The sequence below is a fragment of the Oncorhynchus clarkii genome, chromosome 2 (genome assembly GCF_045791955.1).
Source record: "Oncorhynchus clarkii lewisi isolate Uvic-CL-2024 chromosome 2, UVic_Ocla_1.0, whole genome shotgun sequence".
Taxonomy (NCBI): Eukaryota; Metazoa; Chordata; class Actinopteri; order Salmoniformes; family Salmonidae; genus Oncorhynchus; species Oncorhynchus clarkii.
The window spans coordinates 22,350,711-22,373,945 of NC_092148.1; the positions used below are offsets into that span (position 1 = coordinate 22,350,711).

At 43.0% G+C, this 23,235-nt stretch overlaps 1 protein-coding gene across 1 annotated transcript; it reads left to right on the forward strand.

The window, feature by feature from the left end:
• Positions 1-1,861: 1,861 nt before the first annotated feature.
• LOC139424466 (FAST kinase domain-containing protein 4-like) lies at positions 1,862-18,244 on the forward strand. Its single transcript, XM_071176347.1, has 11 exons — positions 1,862-1,945; positions 2,528-3,088; positions 3,301-3,621; positions 5,635-5,809; positions 10,817-10,974; positions 11,108-11,218; positions 11,601-11,745; positions 11,897-12,148; positions 12,224-12,335; positions 12,415-12,529; positions 16,178-18,244. Exons 2-11 carry the CDS (start codon positions 2,672-2,674, stop codon positions 16,277-16,279), a joined length of 1,908 nt encoding a protein of 635 aa, XP_071032448.1. The 5' UTR covers positions 1,862-1,945; positions 2,528-2,671; the 3' UTR covers positions 16,280-18,244.
• Positions 18,245-23,235: the final 4,991 nt, after the last annotated feature.

Consider the following 23,235-nt stretch of genomic DNA (forward strand, 5'->3'; position numbering starts at 1 on the left):
GTTCACCTACTCTGTGTCTCTCAAAGACCAAAAATCTCAAATTTGGACTCATCAGACCAAAGGACAGATTTCCACCGGTCAAATTGTTCATTGCTCGTGTTTCTTGGCCCAAGCAAGTCTCTTCTTATTATTGGTGTCCTTCAGTAGTGTTTTTTTGCAGCAATTTGACCATGAAGTCCTGATTCACGTAGTCTCCTCTGAACAGTTGATGTTGAGATGTGTCTGTTACTTGAACTCTGTGAAGCATTTATTTGGGCTGCAAGATCTGAGGCTGGTAACTCTAATGAACTTATCCTCTGCAGCAGAGGTAACTCTGGGTCTCCCTTTCCTGTGGCGGTCCTCATGCGAGCCAGTTTCATCATAGCGCTTGATGGTTTTTGCAACTGCACTTGAAGAAACTTTCAAAGTTCTAGACGTTTTCTGGATTGACTGACCTTCATGTCTTGAAGTAATGATGGACTGTCGTTTCTTTTTGCTTTATTTGAGCTGTTCTTGCCATAATATGGACTTGGTCTTTTACCAAATAGGGCTACCTTGTCATAATACAACTGATTGGCTCAAACGCATTAAGAATGAAAGACATTTCACAAATTAACCTTTAACCAGGCACACCTGTTAATTTAAATGCATTCCAGGTGACTACCTCATGAAGCTGGTTGAGAGAATGCCAAGAGTGTGCAAAGCTGTCATCAAGGCAAATGGTGACTACTTTGAATAATCTCAAATATAAAATATATTTAGATTTGTTTAACACTTTTTTGGTTACTACATGATTCCATATGTGTTATTTCATAGTTTTTATGTCTTCGCTATTATTCTACAATGTAGAAATTGAGAAAACCCCTTGAAAGAGTAGATGTGTCCAAACTTTTGACTGGTACAGTCTAGTGTATGTTTCTTGCTTTTATTATCATGGGATGTCATGGGACTGGGACATGGGATTGTTTCCGCCAATCTACGAAAAAGTACGAAAAAAGTACGAAAAAGTACAAAAATGTATGCACTCACTACCTTAGGCATTTGCTAAATTACTCAAATGTAAAATATATATATATGTATATTCCCAAAAGGGTGTTTTAACATAGTAGTTGTTTGACTTTTCTGACTCAACAGCTTTTACATTTGTAAATGTGTCTTATAGGAAATCTCACATGAAAGTATAACATTTCTTTTTAGATGTTTTGCAATTTGAGGGAAAACAATGAGACGTTTAATAGTTTTGAGACTATGAAATGTGTTTCAAAATGTGTTTCACCCAGTAAAATAGTACCAGAGTAAAAGTTAAAAAGTATTTGGTTTTAAATATACTTAAGTATCAAAAGTAAAAGTATAAATAATTTCAAATTCCTTATATTTAGCAAACCAGACGGCACTATTTTCTTATTTTTTACATTTACGGATCTCTAACACTCAGACATAATTTACAAATTAAGCATGTGTGTTTAGTGAGTCCGCCAGATCAGAGGCAGTAGGGATGACCAGGGATGTTTTCTTGATAGATGCATATATTGGACCATTATCCTGTCCTGCTAAGCATTCACAATGTAACGAGTCCTTTTGGGTGTCAGGGAAAATGTATGGAGTAAAAAGTACATTATCTTTTTAGGAATGTAGTGAAGTAAAAGTTGTCAAAAATATAAATAATAAAGTAAAGTACAGATACCCCCAAAAACGTCTTAAGTAGTACCTTAAAGTATTTTTACTTAAGTACTTTACGCCACTGTGTGTATCTAATTCTATGGGTTCCGCGTATAGACATAAAGACCAGGTTCTGCAATTAAAAAAAGACAACTTAAAGTGCCTTGAAACAAGCAGACCAATCGCAGCTTCATCCGACAATCATGTGACACCGGTATCTTTGATGAGGTCATTTTCTTGCGACTATTGCTGACAGCTCCATGTGAATGTCGCCTTCGTCCACTAGCTATTTAGCTTATTTGTCAAGGTAAGAACAGTCATTTAAAGATAGAAATTGCATCTACATGTATTTATGTCTCCACAAGACCCGTTATAGGTGTACTTGTGAATGCAGAGAATGTTGCCAGTTTGAGTTTCATAATTGTAATGGCTAGAACGGCATAAACCCTATTCGGCAAGGTCAGAATACGCTTGATGACATCTCAGCTTTTGAGACAGGAATGTTGCTAGTAACGTTAATTCAGTTCAGTCTACTATGACTAGTTGCCACAACCGTGTCTATTCATTGATTTCCTGCAAGTGTTTTGCTTGTAGTAGTACAGGCTACACGATTGTTGACACAATGTTATGTTACACAACACAATCCCCGCGTTACTGTTACTAATTGCTAAAGCGTCTCAAGATAGCTAGGCTAAGCTTGTTGACAGCAGTCCGTGGCCGGTAGACTACGGAGAATAAGAATATGTAGTCTTTATCATAAAGTTGCACATTATGGGGTTGTTTGGGCATAGCAACATGTGATTGTAGGTTCAGAATCCACAAAATAATGAGAACCACTGAGTGATATTCACTCTCTTGAATGAACTCTCTCTCGCTCTTTCCCTCTCAGGTGTTAGCATGGTGACTCTGGCTGCTCTGTTGTGAATAGGATTCTCGCTGCTCTCTCTGGTCTCGTGCTGCTCTCTCTGGTCTCGTGCTGCTCTCTTTGGTCTCGTGCTGCTCTCTCTGGTCTCGTGCTGCTCTCTATTCCTCCATGACCAGCCGTCTGCTGGGCCGATGTGCCCGTCTCCTCCCCAGGGCCACCCCCCAGGCCTCAGCCACCGCTGTCTTCCTGCCTACCCCTGCAACTGGGCCAGCAGGACCGCTGTGGGCACAGGCCTGGCGGCAGCCTGTGGTAAAAGGGCTATGTGAGGGCAGGGGTTCGTTCAAAGAGGAGTATCCCATCGAGCCCAAACGCACCCAGCTAGATGAGCTCTTAGAGAGGGCCCAATCTCCACAGGATGTCCTACAGGCGTGGGCGGCACAAGGAGGAAAGGCCAATCAGGCGGCTAAGACTCTGGTTCAGCTTGTCAGATTGGCTGGGAGAGAGAAAGGTGGGGCTAAAATGGACCAATTTGAGCTGCTGAATGATCCCAGACTGCTGGACATAATGGACACAGTTACTGCACAGGTAGGAGAGGGTGTAGTAAGAAGTGGCAGGGGACAGGTAGGATGAGAGTAGATAAGTGGAGGGTTGAGAGGGTATGAAGATGGGTAAGGAGGGGAGAAAGCAAGAGACATGGGACAGGTTACAGTTAGGGCAGATGGCGGCTCAAAATATTCAAAACTTCGGTGCTCTCAGTTTCTTTTGAGTGTTTGTAAATTGACTGTCTCTTCTCCCAGGTAGCGTCAGTGTGGAATGGTACGCTGGTCTCTCTTCTGCGCTCCCTCTCTACTCTGGGTGTTCCTCCTACAGCTGCAGTACAACGCTCCATCCAGACAGAGGTGCTGTGGCGTGTACGCAGACTCTCCTACAAACAGCTGTCTTTCCTGGCAGACTGGGGAGCAGGGCGGAATGGTCAGATGGAGGTGTTGCTGGTGAGCGCAGCGCTGAAACAGCTGGAGCTCCGCTGGACTGAGATCGCTGACGCCAGAACAGTCAGTACCCTGATGGCTAGGGCTGGACACCTCAGTCCTGCACTGATGGACAGACTGGAGGATAAGGTAACGAGCACCTACAGTGGCTTGTGAAAATATTCACCCCCCCTTGACATTTTTCCTATTTTGTTGCCTTACAACCTGGAATTAAAATAGATTTCTGGGGCGTTTGTATCATTTGATTTACACAACATGCCTACCACTTTGAAGATGCAAAATATTTTTTTTATTGTGAAACAAACAAGAAGTAAGACAAAAAAAACAGAACTTTTCACTCCCCCAAAGTCAATAATTTGTAGAGCCACCTTTTGCAACAATTACAGCTGCAAGTCTCTTGGGGTATGTCTCCATAAGCTTGGCACATCTAGCCACTGGGATTTTTGTCCATTCTTCAAGGCAAAACTGCTTCAGCTCCTTCAAGTTAGATGGGTTCTGCTGGTGTACAGCAATCTTTAATTCATACCACAGATTCTCAATTGGATTGAGGTCTGGGCTTTGACTAGACCATTCCAAGACATTTAAATGTTTCCCCTTAAACCTCTCGAATGTTGCTTTAGCGGGGTGCTTAGGGTCATTGTCCTGCTGGAAGGTGAACCTCCGTCCCAGTCTCAAGACTGAAAAGGGTTTCCACAAGAATTTCCCTGTATTTAGCGCCGTCCATCATTCCTTCAATTCTGACCAGTTTCCCAGTCCCTGCTGACAAAAAATATCCCCACAGCATGATGCTGCTACCACCATGCTTCACTGCGGGGATGATGTTCTCGGGGTGTTGAGAGGTATTGGGTTTGCGGTATTTTTTTTGCTGCTCCGTTGTGTACTAATACCGTAGATCCCAGAGTGAGAAAAGGACGGTATGACGACATGAAAATCTGGATACTGCTCAACCCTTCCATCTGATACTGTGGCCTTGTGAATGTTAACCTGTTTTAAAGGTCTTCATCACATCGGCTACAGTGAGCGTGATCACACTGTCATCTGGAAAAGCTGGTGCTTTCACGCATGGTTCACCGTTGTTTGCCTGGAAGCGAGTGTAGAAGGCATTTAGCTCGTCTGGTAGGATCACGTCACTAAAGCCAGCTCGCGGCTGGCTTTACCTTTTGTAATCTGTGATAGTTTGCAAGCCCTGACACATCTGACGAGCTTAAGAGCTGTTGTAGTTGGATTCAATCTTAGTGCTGTATTGATGCTTTGCCTGTTTGATGGTTCATCAGTGGGCGTAGCGGGATTTCTTATAAGAGTCCGTGTTAGTGTCCCGCTCCTTGAAACGGTAGCTCAAGCCTTTATCTCAGTGCTGATGTTTTCTGTAATCCATGGCTTCTGGTTGGGATATGTACGTACGGTCACTTTAGGGATAACGTCATCAATGCACTTATTAATAACGTGACGATAACGTTTACCTCATCGGATGAGTCCTGAAACATATTCCAGTCTGTGCTAGTGAAACAATCCTGGAGCTTCGCATGAGTTTCATCGGACCATTTCCATATTAAGCACGTCACTGGTTCTTCCGGTTTGAGTTTTTGCTTGTAAGCAGGAATCCGTTTCCGAGAAACATAGGATATTACAGTTTTTCAGTTCATTATCAGGATTAATTTAGTAGTTTTCAGAAACGTCTTATCTACTCATTCAGACAGAAAATTACTCCAGTCAACATTTACCATTCAGTTACTATTGGGCAAAACACAACCAAAACAAACCGCAAATGCATCCAACAAGTTTGTAGAGTCACAAGCTTGATGTCATTTTATTTAAGGAATATGGGACCAAATGCTAAACGTTTGACTTTGATACACTACTGTATAAGTGAATTTGTCTAAATACTTCTTCACATGGGCAGACTAAATACATAGTGCTTTCATTTCTAAACACTAAAACATATGTATGAAAATACCTCAAAAGGTGACATTCTGTACTGTTGGCTCATATGAAACACATCTCGTAATCTGAAATGCTGGACTATATTGCCATTTAACAAAAAAATGTTTGCTTCACTATCCAAATATGCAACTGTAACTGCCACCACCAACAAATCTATCCCAACCCAACGCTCCTTTTCTTTTCTCTCTGTTCCCACCCCAGGCGTTAGAGCTAGCTGAAGGGTTTGGGGCGGAGGATATCCGCAGGGTGTGTGTGTCTCTGGCGTCTCAGGGACGCCGGTCAGTGCCTCTGCTCAGAGCTCTGTCCTACCACTTCCTACAGAAACCCTCAACAGACCTTACCACACCGCTACTGTTGGACCTCGCCTACGCATATGGTACATAGACACACTTGACTAAAATATTTAACTTGTTGTGGATATTACATTGGTTTTATTTTCTGACTGGTCAAGTCATTTCATCTCCATAGAGCTGCTGCCTATGCTGTCTGACAATCCCTATTGGGTAGTTCTTCAAAGTAAACAAGGCATACTGTTTTTTTGATTAGTGATACTGTGCAATGTGCGCATTGTGCTCAGAATTTTTTCATTAAAAAAAAAATATATATAATCTATGTAGGTCAATAAATTGTTTAAAAACCGAACAATAACCGAAATGTCTGTTAATTGCTCAGCAGTTGTGTGTGTGTGTGTGTATGTATTACACATTACACACACACACACAACTGCTGAGCAATTAACAGACATTTCGGTTATTGTTTGGTTTTTAAACAACTTATTGACCTACATAGATTATATTATTGTTTTAAATATATACACACACACATATATATATATATATATATATATAAATATAATAAAAAATAAAAAAAAATCTGGAGATGTAAAAGGATGTGACACAGGGTTGAATGCTGGTACCATTGTTATCCTCCTCCTTTGTTAACAATCTACCTAACATCAAACTACCTGCGGTCAACTGATATTTCAGCTGTGAATTTTTCAGTATTGCAACCGATTTAAAGGGGGCAAGTATATTGATATTTTCACACTGAGGTTGAAGTAACACTCTGTAATTGTGAAAATCATAATATGCCCTTTGTGTAAGATCTGTTTGGAAAAAAATGCCTGTGGCCTCATTTATCAAGGTCAGTGCACAAAAAAAGGATTTAACCTTGCGTGCGCCAGTTTTCCCATAAAGGTTGGTATTTATCCATTTTGAACTTGATGGGAAAGTGTGCATCTCCACGCAAATCTCAAACCATGCGTGCACACAACTTCTAGTGGTTCACATATGAGTAGCTCGGCAAACAATTCTGAATGTACATGCAATTTTCACGTGCTTCACTGCAAATTTCTTCTGATGTAATTTAGGCATTGACATGGATTCTGAACATCCAATTTCGTTGGTTCTCTATGAACAAATTTAATTTTAAGAGTGAAATTAAACACAGAACATAATTTGGGAAAATATAAAATATATTTGGGGGGGAAATGTCATTTTTATAAGGGAATAGGGAAGAGTTGCAGGATATCTTATAAGCGTCTGGATTAGTGTCCCGCTCCTTGAAAGCGGCAGCTCCAGCCTTTAGCCCAGTGTGGATGTTGCCTGTAATCCATGGCTTCTGGTAGGGCTCCCTACAGACACCCAAGTTGAAATAAATAAATGTACGTCACTGGGCATGACGTTGTCAATGCACTCATTGATGAAGCTGGTGACTGAGGTAGTTTGCTCCTCAATGCCATTGGATGAATCGCAGAACATATTCCAGTCTGCTAGCAAAACAGTCCTGTAGCGTAGCATAGCATCCGCGTCATCTGACCACTTCCATATTGAGCGAGTCACTGGTACTTCCTACTTTAGTTTTTGCTTGTAAGCAGGAATCAGGCGGGTAGAATTATGGTCAGATTTGCCAAATGGTTTGCTAGGGAGAGCTTTGTACGTTTATTTTGCGACATGCTGGTGGTAAATCAGATTTAGGTTTGCCACACTATTTGCCAAGAGTTTTCATGCATACTTTTCGTGGCTGTTTATTTACCAACACAGATGGATGCTGGTACTAAGACTGCACTCAGTCAGCTGTATAAGGAAATAAGCAAACAGGAAACTGCTCACCCAGAGGTGGCGCTCCTAGTGGCTGGGGATTTTAATGCAGGGAAACTTAAATCAGTTTTACCTCACTTCTATCAACATGTTAAATGCGCAACCAGAGGGGAAAACATTATAGATCACCTGTACTCCACACACAGAGATGCATACAAAGTTCTCCCTCGCCCTCCATTTGGTAAATCTGACCCCAATTCTATCCTCCTGATTCCTGTTTACAAGCACAAATTAAAGCAGGAAGCACCAGTGACTCGGTCTATTAAAAAAAGTGGTCAGATGAAGCAAATGCTAAACTACAGGACTGTTTTGCTAACACAGACTGGGACATGTTCCAGGATTCTTCCGATGGCATTGAGGAGTACACCACATCAGTCACTGGTTTTATCAGTAAGTGCATCGAGGATGTCGTCCCCCACAATGACCATACGTATATACCCCAACCAGAAGCCATATATTACAGGCAGCATTTGCACTGAGCTAAAGGGTAGAGCTGCTGCTTTCAAGGTGCGGGACTTATAAGAAATGCTGCTATGCCCTCCTACAAACCATCAAACAGGCAAAGCGCCAATACAGGGCTAAGATTAAATTGTACTACACCGGCTCCGACGCTCGTTATGTGGCAGGGCTTGCAAACTATTACAGACTTACAAAGGGAAGCACAGCCGCAAGCTGCCCAGTGACACAAGCCTACCAGATGAGCTAAATGACTTCTATGCTCGCTTCGAGGCAAGCAACACTGAGGCATGCATGAGAGCGTCAACTGTTCCGGATGACTGTGTGATCACGCTCTCCGTAGCCGATGTAAGACCTTTAAACAGGTCAACATTCACAAGGCCGCAGGGCCAGACGGATTACCAGGACGTGTGCTCAGGGCATGTGCCGACCAACTGGCAGGTGTCTTCACTGACATTTTCAATGTCCCTGACTAAGTCTGTAATACCAACATGTTTCAAGCAGACCACCATAGTCCTTGTGCCCAAGAACCCTAAGGCAGCCTGCCTAAGTGACTACAGACCCGTAGCACTCACGTCCATAGCCATGAAGTGTTTTGAAAGGCTGGTAATGGCTCACATTAACACCATTATCCCAGAACCCCTAGACCCACTCCAATTTGCATACCGCCAAAACAGATCCACAGATGATGCAGTGTCTATTGCACTCCACACTGCCCTTTCCCACCTGGACAAAAGGAACACCTATGTGAGAATGCTATTTATTGACGACAGCTCAGCGTTCAGCACCATAGTACCCTCAAAGCTCATCACTAAGCTAAGGATCCTGGGACTAAACACCTCCCTCTGCAACTGGATCCTGAACTTCCTAACGGGCCGCCCCCATGTGTTGCTACCTACCCACACCACATCTGCCACGCTGATCCTCATCACTGGAGCCCCTCAGGGGTGCGTGCTGAGTCCCCTCCTGTACTCCCTGTTCACCCACGACTGCGTGGCCAGGCACGACTCCAACACCACCATTAAGTTTGCAGATGACAACAGTGGTAGGCCACAACAACGAGACAGCCTACTGGGAGGAAGTCAGAAACCTGGCCGGTTGGTGCCAGAATAACAACCTATCCCTCAACATAATCAAGACAAAGGAGATGATTGTGGACTACAGGAAAAACGAGGACCGAGCACGTCCCCATTCTCATCGACAGGGCTGTAGTGGAGCAGGTTGAGAGCTTCAAATTCCTTGGTGTCCACATCACCAACAAACTACCATGGTCCAAACACACCAAGACAGTCGTGAAGATGGCACGACAAAGCCTATTCCCCCTCAGGAGACTGACAATATTTTGCATTGTTTCTACAGCTGCACCATCAAGAGCATCCTGACTGGTTGCATCACTGCCTGGTACTGCAATTGCTCGGCCTCCGACCGCAAGGCACTACAGAGGGTAGTGCGTATGGCCCAGTACATCACTGGGGCTAAGCTGCCTGCCATCCAGGACCTCTACACTAGGTGGTGTCAGAGGAAGGCCCTACATTTTTTTTTCGAAGACCCCAGACACCCTGGTCATAGAATGTTCTCTCTGCTACCGCATGGCAAGTGGTACTGGAGTGCCAAGTCTTGGACAAAAAGGCTTTTCAACAATTTTACCCCCAAGCCATAAGACTCCTGAACAAGTAATCAAATGGCTACCAGGACTATTTGCATTGTTGTGTGTCTCCCCCCCCCCCCCCCCCACAACTCCTCTTTTACGCTGCTGCTACTCTGTTTTATCATATATGAATAGTCACTTTAACTATACATTCATGTACATATTACCTCAATTAGCATGACTATCCGGTGCCCCTGCACATTGGCTACGGACTATCTGCGTTGTGTCCCACCACCTGCCAACCCCTCTTTTACACTTCTGCTACGCTCTGTTCATCATATATGCATAGTCACTTTAACTACCATACCTACATGTACATGCTACCTCAATTAGCCCGACTAACCGGTGCCTGTATATAGCCTCGCTACTGTTATTTTTCACTGTCCTTTTTACTGGTGTTTTTATTTCTTTACTTATCTATTGTTCACCTAATACCAATTTGTTTTACATACTTAAAAATGGTTAGGGACTGTAAGTAAGCATTTCACTGTTGTATTCGGCGCACGTGACAACTTTGATTTGATGCTTGTGTTGATTTACTAACTCGCCTACGAATCCTCACAAGGCACCCCGACCTTCGCCCTCTGTATTTCCGTCTTTTCTTCACGCGAATGACAGGGATTTGGGCCTGGTCTCGGAGAAGAAGTATATCCTTCAGGTCGGACTCATTTAAAGAAAAAATATTTGAAAACGTGTATATGTTGCTTGCCTGTGACTGTTTGATAAATCCCAATAATTTGAGGTACATCCAAATCCTAGAATCTCCAAGTACGCCAGACTTGAGAAAGAAATGTACACACGTTTGATGAATGAGGCCCCTGGAATTTCAGCCTGTTCAGGTGGGATGGAACTTTTGGCCCACATCATGATCTGATTATAGTAGACCAATGATTGTTCATCTGGGTAAGTGGTGGGCTCTAGACCATCCTATCAGCCAATCAGGGCTGTGTATATAAATCTATTTATTTTCTAATGCCCACACAATCTGACATTTTCAAGTGCCAAAGGAGGTTCAGACACAGTCATTTATTAGACATAGTGTGATAATTTCAAAATAAAATTACAAAGACTGCATGGGGGCTTTAAATTCTCTCTCTCGCTCTCTCTCTCTCTCTCTCTCTCTCTCTCTCTTGCTCTCTCTCTCTCTCTCTCTCTCTTGCTCTCTCACTCTCTCTCTCAGGGAAGTTGAATTTCCACCACTCCCAGGTCTTCCAGCGATTGGCAGCCGAGTTGTTACCCAGAATGCCAGAGATTAGTTCTGCCGATGTCACTCGCTGTGCCAAATCCCTAGCCTTCCTCAAGTGGCTCCATCTCCCATTGTTTGAGGCATTCGCTGAGGTCCGCACACACTAAGACGCCGTTAAATACATCTTAAACTGATAGGATCATCTCCTAGCCCTCTTGATCAACCAAAGTTGCTTAACTCATCCTCTTATTTTCTTCCTTTGTTTGATTAAAAAAAACTATTCAGCACTACAGCGTGAACAGTCAGAAGTACAGCACACTGCAGCTTTGTAACCTGCTCATGTCATTGGCCAGGCTCAACTTCCAGCCCAGCAAAGGGGAGGAGTTCTACAAGAAGGTAAACAATGAGAGTAGCAATTTGTTTGTTTATTTACCTTATGCTATTTATTTATTTTGTAACCTTGATTTAACTAGGCAAGTCAGTTATGAACAAATTCTTATTTACAATGACAACTTACCCCGGCCAAACCCGGACGACGCTGGGCCAATTGTGCGCCGCCCTATGGGACTCCCAATCACGGCCGGATGTGATGCAGCCTGGATACTTGAGGATAAATATTTTGTAGAACAGACTGGGTTCTCAGTCATGTAGAGTCATGTCAGTGTTGTACATTACATTTCTATCAACTTTGGGTGATGAGGGGAAGAGGCTTTTGGCTAGAGGACTACATTCTGGGAAGGTATGTGTTTATCATCTATCTCCTTCTGTGAGTATGTAGGTCCACTCTGCCCTGGAGGGTGTTCTCCCCAGCCTGGAGGCGTTCCTGCAAACAGACGTGGTGTGGTCTCTGTGTGTGTTACAGCAGGCCAAGCCCCAGCACATCACGGCCCTCACTCAACACACACATGTTGCTAAACTCTCAGGTAAACACTCTAGTACTGGTCCACCCCAGGAGATAGCAGCAGAGGACCGATCCACTGATGTTCTGTGTTAATAGCCCTGTGCTTTCTCAGCTGTACAGACTTGGGTGATTCTGATGATTTTATGTTGCGTTGCTATATTGCTGTTTTACAGAAGGCAGTCTGTCTCGAGTGGAGAACTATCGCCTGAAGCTCCTCCACATCATTGCTACCCTCCAGTTAGAACACCCAGAGTCTCTGTCCTCCACCCTGCCTACAGAGGCCATGTTGCGTCCCTCCACCCTGGGCCGGGACTCCCCCCTCTCCCCTCTACAGACTGGGCTGAAGGGGGCCCTGAGTAATCTGGTGGGGGGGAAAGCAGAGGCCCTACGTACCGGGGTCAACACTATATATGGCTGGACCATAGGTGAATACACGTGCACACACACATAAACACTTTAAGGCTGGAACAACAGGTGACTGACGTGTTGTGTCCAATAAGATGGAGAGCTGGTGGTGGACAGTGAAAATAAGCCAATGGACCTGGTGACCCTGACGGCCCCTCACCTGCCTGGAGGAGGCGGAGCCAAGTCCTTACCTGAGGGGGCATGCAGGTGAGGGAAGACGGTTGTCTGTGTTGGTGCATGTGTGTGGGTGTGTGCGCATGTGTTCTGACAGTCCTTCTCTTTGCAGGTTAGCATTCCTAACCTGGGAGTTTCCTAACTATGGCTCCAGGAGTAAAGATCTGCTGGGACGATTCACCATGATGAGACGGCATCTCAAACTGGCTGGCTTTATCCTTGTAGAGGTATGGAGAGAGGAGAGAAGAGAGAGGGGGCAGTGGACTGAAAGACATTCTGGCAGTCATTATGACAGTCATTATGACAGTCACTGTCCATCGCACATACAAACCCTAACCACAGCATACACACCACCTCCACTTTGGGTGGTGACCATTCTTGATACTCCCGGGAAACAAAAAGAAAGGAGGACCAAGATAAAGCATAGCAGTTCGACACATACAACAACACAGTTACACATGGAATGAACAAAACATACAGTCAATAATACAGTAGAAAAAAAGAAAACAAAGTCTATACAGTGAGTGCAAATAAGGGAGTTAAGGCAATAAATAGGCAATTAAACACTGGAATGGTAGATGTGCAAAATATGGATGTGCAAGTAGACACACTGTGGCGCAAAAGGAGCTAAATAAATAAATACAGTATGGGGATGAGGTAGATAGATGGGCTATGAACAGGTGCAGTGATCTGTGAGCTGCTCTGACAGCTGGTGCTTAGAGCTAGTGAGGGAGATGGGAATCTCCAGCTTCAGTGATTTTTGCAGTTCGTTCCAGTCAGTGGCAGCAGAGAACTGGAAGGAAAGGCGACCAAAGCAGGAATTGGCTTTGGGGGTGACCAGTGAGTTATACCTGCTGGAGCGTGTGCTACGAGTGAATGTTGCTATGGTGACCAGCGAGCTGAGATAGGGCGGGGCTCTACCTAGCAGATACTTGTAGATCACCTGTAGCCAGTGGGTTTGGCGACGAGTATGAAGCGAGGGCCAGCCAACGAGAGCGTACAGGTCGCAGTGGTGGGTAGTATATGGGGCTTTGGTGACAAAACGGATGGCACTGTGATATACTTCATCCAGTTTGCTGAGTAAAGTGTTGGAGGCTATTTTATAGATGACATCGCTGAAGTCAAGGATCGGTAGGATGGTCAGTTTTACGAGGGTATGTTTGGCAGCATGAGTGAAGGAAGCTTTGTTGCGAAATAGAAAGCCGATTCTAGATTACATTTTTGAGTCTGGAAGGAGAGTTTACATTCCAGCCAGACACCTAGGTATTTGTAGTTATCCACGTATTCTAAGTCAGAGCCGTCCAGAGTAGTGATGGTGGATGGGCGAGCAGGTGCGGGCAATGATCGGTTGAATAGCATGCATTTAGTTTTATTTGCGTTTAAGAGCAGTTGGAGGCCACGAATGAGAGTTGTATGGCATTGAAGCTCGTCTGGAGGTTAGTTAACAGTGTCCAAAGAAGGGCCAGAAGTATACAGAATGGTGTCGTCTGCGTAGAGGTGGATCAGAGAATCACTAGCAGCAAGAGCGACATCATTGATGAATACAGAGAAGAGTGTCGGCCTGAGAATTGAACACTGTGGCACCCCCATAGACACTGTCAGAGGTCAGGACAACAGGCCCTCCGATTTGACACACTGAGCTCTATCAGAGAAGTAGTTGGTGAACCAGGCGAGGCAATCATTTGAGAAACCAAGGCTGTTGAGTCTGCCAATAAGAATGTGGTGAAATATATGTATATTGGTTCCTAACTTCCCTGAAAAGTTGCATATCACGGGGGCTATTCGATGCTAATGCAGAACGCCACAGGATGTTTTTGTGCTGGTCAAGGGCAGGCAGGTCTGGAGTGAACCAAGGGCTATATCTGTTCCTGGTTCTACATTTTTTTAATGGGGCATGCCTATGTAAGATGGTGAGGAAGGCACTTTTTTAAAGAATAACCAGGCATCCTCTACTGACGGGATGAGGTCAATGTCATTCCAGGATACCCCGGCCAGGTCGATTAGAAAGGCCTGCTCGCCTTAGGGAACGTTTGACAGTGATGAGGGGTGGTCGTTTGGTTGCAGACCCATTACGGATGCAGGTAATGAGGCAGTGATTGCTGAGATCTTGGTTGAAAACAGCAGAGGTGTATTTGGAGGGTGAGTTAGTTAGGATGATATCTATGAGGGTGCCCGTGTTTACGGATTTGGGGTTATATCTGGTAGGTTCATTGATAAGTTGTGTGAGATTGAGGGCATCAAGCTTAGATTGTAGGATGGCCTGGGTGTATATATGTTTGTATGGCATGTTGTATGGCATGTTCTGACGCGTTTCGGCTGCATGGCCTTTGTCAGGGTTCTACTCACGGGGAAACTTTTGAGTGTGGAAAAACCCAGCAGTTCTTGACACACAAATCGGTGCACACTTAAATATTTTGCACACATACACAATCCATCTCAAAGCATAAAAATCCTTCTTTAACCTGTCTCCACCCCTTCATCTACACTGATTTGAAGTGGATTTAACAAGTGACAATAGGGGGTCACAGCTTTAATCTGGTCTGTCATGGAAAGAGCAGGTGTTCTTAAAGTTTTGTACACTCATTGTATAAAATATTGTGAATATAGCTTGGAAAATAGAATAATGGGACTCTGGGTAACGACATGTTTGTTTCCAATTTTAGGACAGTTTTCCTCAAGAAATTAACTCTAGTGGCCAATGCTGGCTAGCAGTGTATCTATCGTATGATGCTTAAGTTAGCTAGCTAATGCTGATGTAATGCTGCATCATGCAGGGCCAGGTTGGTCTGTCTCCCTGAAGGATGCCAGCTATAAAAAGGCCTGATAGTCAGTCAGGAGCCTGGAGAATAGCAGCAACTCTCTCATCTAGGCCAAGCTCCTTAGCCAATCCCAGCTCTCACTCTTACACTCATCTATCCAGGACAATCTTACCACTCTCTCTCATCTAGGCCAATTGCGTTAGCCTGAGCACTCTGTGGTGCATGCTGGGTAAACTAGTAAACCGATGAGACTGTCCTTCTCCACTCGCACATCATTAGGCAAAATATGTTTAAAGTGGTGGATCCCAAAATAAATGTGTGAAGTGATCAAAACAAATTAGAGAGTTGTGCAGGACTTTTTATAAATAAAATAATAAGTAGCATAACGTTTCACATTTTTATTTTTTATGTAGATATACAGTATCAGTCAAGTTTGGACAGAACTACTCATTCTAGGGTTTTTCTTTTTACTATTTTCTACATTGTAGAATAATCGTGAAGACATCAAAACTATGAAATAACACACATGGAATCATGTACTAACCAAAAAAGTGTTAAACAGACAAGAATATATTTAAGTAGCCACCCTTTTCTTGATGACAGCTTTGCATCTCTTGACATTCTCTCCTGTTGCGGCTGGCTGTAACACAGCCTGGGATCGAACCCGGGTCTGTAGTAATGCCTCAAGCACTGCGATGCAGTACCTTAGACCGCTGCGCCACTCGGGAGGCACTATCATATCGTTTTTAAACGTGCATGTTTTTCTCTACTGACGAAACAAAAGCTGATTTTTTTTTTGAAGTAGGTGTCAGATTTCAAAACCTTTTCCACGGTAGGATACACATGAGTATCCTCAATGAGAGATGGCTATTGAGGAGGGGAGGACACTCGTCCTACTAACGAATTGACACACTCCTCAAACACTTATTGGTTTCTGGGGGATGGAGGACAGAAGACTGAGGATGGACTTTTGCCCAAATGAGAAAACCTTCTAGATTGTCTCCAAACCTGATTTGCATATAAACACTACTGGGTGTATGTCAACTATAGTATTGCAAGGTAAAGAGTATTATTCATAGACAAACCACTGAATCTGTACTTTCTGTCCCTCTCTAGGTGCCATACTATGAGTGGCTGGAGCTGAAGTCTGATTGGCAGAAAGGGGCGTATGTGAAGGATAAGATGGGGAAGGCCATTGCTGAGGAAATGGCGAAGTGAACGAGGCCAAACAGCAGAAGTCTGGTTCAGTTCTAGACTCAACTGGACTGGAAAGAGGAGAGCCAGGATGGCTCACCAGAAACAATCTGGTCTCAAACAACTCTGAACAGCAACCACACACACACACACACACACACTAATCAACCCACTCTAAAACAAGCCACTTGGTGGAAAATCTCTTTTGTCGTTTTATCTTTAGTTGCCTTGCCGATGCGTGGGGCTTTCCTTGTTACCATGGAGACGCCCCCTGAGAGTTCTGTATGCTGAAGAGAGCAAACAGAGGGAGAAAGAGAGAGTGGGCCCTACAGCAGAAAGCAAGGGAGGAAAGACCTCTGTTGCTAAGGATATGTGTCCCTAAGTGACAGTCAAAGAGAATAGAGAGCAGCATCATAGAATAATTGCCCCAATGAATGTTAAAAGCTGTGTATCACCTGTGAATAGAGTGGTCTAATTAAATTATCAATATGAGCTTTGAGTGATATGATTGAAGAAATTATTTTATGCTTTCATTTTGATATACATGTTCCACACACTGTCTTCCATGTTGGCACTGATGTTCCTTGATTAACATTGGCTGTAGATGAGAGCATAAAATCCGTGATCCATTGTGGGCCAATTGTGACTGACTGATCTACAACTAACAATAAGTCATTATTTATGATGCAAGGTTATTTGTAGATCAGTCAGACATCATCTATGGCTCTGGTAGGTCTTGACTTCCCTCACAGTGTGTTTAGAGAGGACATTGGGTTGGATGAGCTTCTATGGTATCATTGGCATCCTGATGGAGGTGTGATATTCAGCCTGAGGATGCTTCTCTTCACAAGTTACAGCTAATAATACGTATTTATTATCAAACGTCATGGGTCAGCGGCGTGTGTGTGTGTTGTGGGGTGTGCTGAATGTATCCAAGAGTGATCGGCTCACACACAGCTGTTGATGTTGTCTGTGCCGCACAGTGCCTTCAGAAAGTATTCATACCCCTTGACTTAATTTACATTTTGTTGTTACAGCCTGAATTCAATAAAAACATGTTTACCCATCTACACACACTACCCCATAATGACAAAGTGAAAACATGTAAATGAAAATGTATGTCTCATTTACTTAAGTTTCCACATCCCAGAGTCAATACTTTGTAGAAGCACCTTTGGCAGCGATTACAGCTGTCTGGGTCTCTAAAGCCTTGTTTATACTGCAGGTCTTAATACTCAAATCAGTTTTGGGATACAGACTGTCCAAACAGCAAGTTACAACTGACCAAATCGGATTTGTGTGTGTTCAGATAGCAGTCATTTGATGACATGGCTACGCTAGTTGCCATAGTAACGACAGGTGTGTGCATGGTAGTGTAGGCTGATTGTTGGTGGTGCTCATGCTTCCTATCATGCAGAAGTTATGGAGCAAGCTAAGGTGACAATGCTTGCCATTGTCTATTTTCCAGTTGATTTGAATATTCAAAATCACTTTTAAAGCCTCAAAGGATAAGATTATCCAACTTTCAAGACGAGACCTTTAGCCAAGGCACGAGCTAGCTGGATAGCTCTTTAGCATTATAGCATATTCACTCATTTGTTTGTAAACAATTAAAAAGCTAATTAGCTACCACGTGTTCCTGTCAAACTGGCAACAGAGTAGCTAGCAACAAGATATGCAAAATAACAGTCTAAAAAGTCACTTTGAGAGCAAATCAATCAGATTTGACATTCAGACACAAGTCACATGGCCAGGAATCAGATTTGTATCGGGCTCCAAATCACCTATGAAGACATCATGTATGGCAGCCACCACCATTCTTGAAAATATGAAGAGTGGTACTCTGTGATGTGTTGTTGGATTTGCCCCTAACATAACACTTTTTATTCAGGACATAACGTTTATTTCTTTGCCACATTTTCTGATGTTTTACTTTATTGCCTTTATTGTAAACAGGATGCATGTTTCGGATTAAAAAATAATAATATTTACAGGCTTCTTTATTCTCAATGTCATTTAGGTTAGTATTGTGGAGTAACTACAATGTTGTTGATCCATCCTCAGTTTTCTCCTAACTCTTTTAAAGTCACAATTGGCCTCATGGGGAAATTCCTGAACGGTTTCCTTCCTCTCCGGCAACTGAGTTAGGTAGGACACCTGTATCTTTGTGGTGACTCTGTATATCAATACACCATCCAAAATGTAATAACTTCACCATGCTCAAAGGGACATTCAATGTCTGCTTTTTTTTTTAACCGTCTACCAATGGGTGCCCTTTTTTTGCGAGACATTTGATTACCTCCCTAGTCTTTGTGGTTGAGATAGGAAAATTACGTATTTACCTGATCTGTTTGATATTAATAGTTAGCAATTAATGTTTAACTAATACAGTTCAACTTCAATCGGGAAGTAAGCACTATGAAAAGTCCACAGGTACCAGCACCTTTTGTTTTACAACAACAATGGAAGCCATTGCAGAGAGAGGAAGAGAAAGAGGGAGGGTGAGGAAGAGTGACAGGTAGGGGTAGAGCTGGTAGAGGAGTTCATGGCCAAAGAAGACAACTTTCAAATGAAATCAGAGCAACTTTAGTTGATCATGTCATCAACCATGGGCTGACAATGCGAGAGGCTGGACAGAGAGTGCAGCCCAACTTGAGCCGTTTTACTGTCACCTGTGTCATCCTGACATTTAGACTGGAGTACAGGTATGTAACCAAAATGTCTTTCACACTATGTAGTACACCCCATGTCATAGTGTATCAGTTGAGTGACACCTTTTTACTTCATGAATGGCTGATGTCATACACTAACTGCACAAATTTCCTGTAGAATTTACTCTACTGTGGTGGAAATATCTTTAGGCTGCATTGTCCAAGCCCTATTTTTTTGTTTCTCTAAAGGACTGAGAGACGCAACCATGGTGGAGGAAGGGGCCAAATGTTCACCGGGGTACAGGAAGCCGCCATTGTAAACTTGGTTTTGGAAAATAATGAAATCAGATTACGAGAAAGTCAAAGCCACATCATCCAAGTCAACACCACATTCAACAACATTCAACAAGTCAGTCTGTCCACATTGGCTCGCATTCTCAAGCGAAACCAAATCAGAATGAAACAACTTTATAAGGTGCCGTTTGAGAGAAACTCAAACTCAAATTATTTTCCTTGCCTCTTTTTTTCTATATATTTTTTCTGCACATTATTTCTGCAATTTTCTTTTTCAGTTTACTGTTTTTTTGTGAGCATAATTTTGTTCAGTCCAATGTAAATATATCTGCTGTGCATATGTTGCACTGACTTGTTTGGTAAAAAATACAAAATAAAATGTTTCAACAGCATGTGTGTGTATCTGCAAATATTTCTGTGCATCTGAAGAATTTAAGCTATTTTAGTATTATGGCAAAGCATACTAAATATGAGAGTGCTTTTCATTATGCCCAACAGTGTGTAGTTGGTTAGACAAAAATCTGGTAATATGAATGAAGTGTGTGTCATTTCGTGCAAACGTTTGATTTTGATAATGTTATATGTAGTTTTGGTTGCAGTGCTTCATTTTGCAGGATATATGAGGTATTTTGCAGTTTGGGTGTGTGGTTTTGTGAATTGTGTTAAGTATTTTGATAAAACCAGCCTAGTTTGCAAAATAGTGTTTTAGCAATTGGGAAAAACTGTAGTAAGACATTTCTGTCCTGCTAAAGCTGTGTTTTTATGGTCTCCACTCTAGTCCCCTGCAGCTAATCTGTGAGTGTGGTCACTAGAGATGGCTTGAGCTGACAAATGAGTTAGACTGCATTACATAGACAAGATGTGGTGGGTGTAACCGAGATCGAGAGAGCCTGGAAGTTTAGAGTTTAGAACAATCCCTCATTGTCTCAAAATCATTCTTGTGGAAAACTAGGTTGGGGGTTAAAACAATACCAGGTGCAGATAACCACAACATGAACCCAAGGTGGCTTGGCCCTTGGTCTGCATGGGAGGGGTGGAACCAGCCACGACTAAGCATTGTTAGTCACCTCTATAAAGAACTCTGCATCAAGACTGTTGGGTTGACCAGTTTCATTACTGCAATAATTAATATTAAAAATATATGATTGTTTGAAGAAATGACAAAGTCTCTTTCAGAATGAATTTCCACAACAGATAATTGTATGAGAGGGGTACAGAGATGAGGTAGTCATTCAAATATCATGTCCATGTAACTTATTGTGTGACTTGTAAGCACATTTTTACTCCTGAACATATTTAGGCTTGCCATAAAGTGGTTGACAATTTACTGACTCAATACATTTTAGCTTTTCATTTTTTATTAATTTGTAAAAATGTCAAAAACATAATTCTACTTTGACATTATGGGGTATTGTGTGTAGGTCAGTGACACAAAATTACAAAATGTGCAAAATATTGATGGGTGTTAAGCGCTGATTTGAAGCATGTGTACTGACAACTTAATGATGAAGCAGGATGTTTAAGATTCTGTTTTCATGTATTGTTTCACCTAGAATCAGTGGAGGAAAAAGTACCCAATTGTCATACTTGAGTAAAAGTAAAGATACCCTAATAGAAAATAACTAAAGTGAAAGTCACCCAGTAAAATACTAATTGAGTTAATGTCTAAAAGTATTTGGTTTTAAATATACTTAAGTATCAAAAGTACATGTAATGGGGCGACAGGTAGCCTAGTGGTTAGAGTGTTGGGCCAGTAACCGAAAGGTTGCTGGATTGAATCCCTGAGCTGACAAGGTAAAAATCTGCCCTTGAACAAGGCAGTTAACCCACTAGGCTGTCATTGTAAATAAGAATTTGTTCTTAACTGACTTGCCTAGTTTAAATAAAGGTTAAATAAAAATTACTAAAATATTAGTAAGAGTATAAATAATTTCAAATGTATATTAAGCTAACCAAATGGCAACATTTTAATTTACGGATAGCCAGGGGCACATTCCAACACTAAGACATTGTTTACAAACAAAGCATGTGTGTTTAGTGAGTCCGCCAGATCAGAGGCAGTAGGGATGACCAGGGATGTTATCTTGATAAGTGTGTGAATTTTACAGTTTTCCTATCTTTGAAGGAGGTAAGGAAATAAATAGCTCATAGTAGGAAGTAATTACAATATTGCAAATTAACACTGGAGTGATGGATGTGCAGATGATGATGTGTAAGCAGAAATACTGGTGTGCAAAAGGGCAAAAAAGTAAATAAAAACAATATATGGATGAGGTAGGTAGTTGTATGGGCTATTTACAGATGGGCTATGTATAGCTGCAGCGATCGGTAAGCTGCTCAGATAGCTGATGCTTAAAGTTAGTGAGGGAGATATAGGTCTCCAACTTCAGCGATTTCTGCAGTTCGTTCCAGTCATTGGCAGCAGAGAACTGGAAGAAAAGGCAGCCAAAGGAGGTGTTTACTTTGGGGATGACCTGTGAGATATACCTGCTGGAGCGTGTGTTACGGGTGGGTGCTGTTATGGTGACCAGTGAGCTGAGATAAGGCAGAGCTTTACCTAGCAAAGACTTATAGATGACCTGGAGCCAGTGGGTCTGGCGACGAATATGTAGCGAGGGCCAGCCGACGAGAGCATACAGGTCGCAGTGGTGGGTGGTATATGGGGCTTTGGTGACAAAACGGATGGCACTGTGATAGACTGCACCCAGTTTGCTGAGTAGAGTGTTGGAGGCTATTTTGTAAATGACATCGCCGAAGTCGAGGATCGGTAGGATAGTCAGTTTTACGAGGGTATGTTTGGCAGCGTGAGTGAAGGAGGCTTTGTTGCGAAATAGGAAGCCGATTCTAGATTTAATTTTAGATTGGAGATGCTTAATATGAGTCTGGAAGGAGAGTTTACAGTCTAGCCAGAAACCTAGGTATTTGTAGTTGTCCACATATTCTAAGTCAGAACCGTCCAGAGTAGTGATGCTAGTCGGGCAGGCGGATGCGGCAGCGATCGGTTGAAGAGCATGCATTTAGTTTTACTAGCGTTTAAGAGCAGAATTTTCACTTAAGTACTTTACACCACTGCCTAGAATGTAACACGTGACAGTAATTAGCTGTAGAACTGACATGAGAGAATCATGACTGATCTACATATTATTTTTCTGTAGCAGTTCCAACATATATGTAAATAACGTAAATATGTTATAATGAAAAAGGCTCAGACGGTTCCTTTTGAACTCTGGCCCCTTGAGTGTTGAGCTCATGTTGCGGTATAGAGAGTTTGCTGCTAAGTAACTCCATTGATTGGTTGGTTTATTGACTGATTTATCATCACCGCTGAGTACAGCCAGCCAGCAGTCCAAGTATTGACTGTTGTCATAGAGACCAGGTCCTGTCTGAGGGGAGTGTGTTTCTGTGTGTTGCTGACCTCAGGTGAGCGAGGAGCAGGGAAATATGAATAAGCAGATGAGAGAGGAGGATATTACCGCTGATGTATGAATGCCAGCTGGGCTGGAATTGACAGAAAGAGGAGACAGGGGATTCTGTTGAGCTGGCAGAGCATAGGCAGAAACCCCTTGATACACACACATACTCACACACCCAGCGTGGGAAGCTTGGGGTTGCCATGGAGACTGCCAGTGATCTGTGGGATTTGGGGGGAACAAATGGAAAGGGGGAGGAGGAGACTGAACGTCTCCCTCTCTTTTCTTTCTTTGTAACTCTCTCCTTCAATCTCCCTTTCACTAACGGTATTTCCTCCATCACTTTTTCTGCAATAGCCCATCTTCTCCGCACACCCTCTCTCCAGCCCTCTGTCTCTGCAGTACCTTCCTGTAAGGATGGGGGCAGCGCTCAGGCAGCAGCAGAAATCTGCTGACATCATCGCTGACTATCAAGTCATCACCAGGGAGGGAGGGAGGGAGGAAAAGAGGGATGGAAAAGAGAGCGGGATGGAAAGGAAAGAGGGAGGGGAGGAGGGAGGCAGTGCTGCTCAGCCGGGGAATGAGAGAGAATACTGCAGCTCCCTCTCAGATTCCACACAAACAT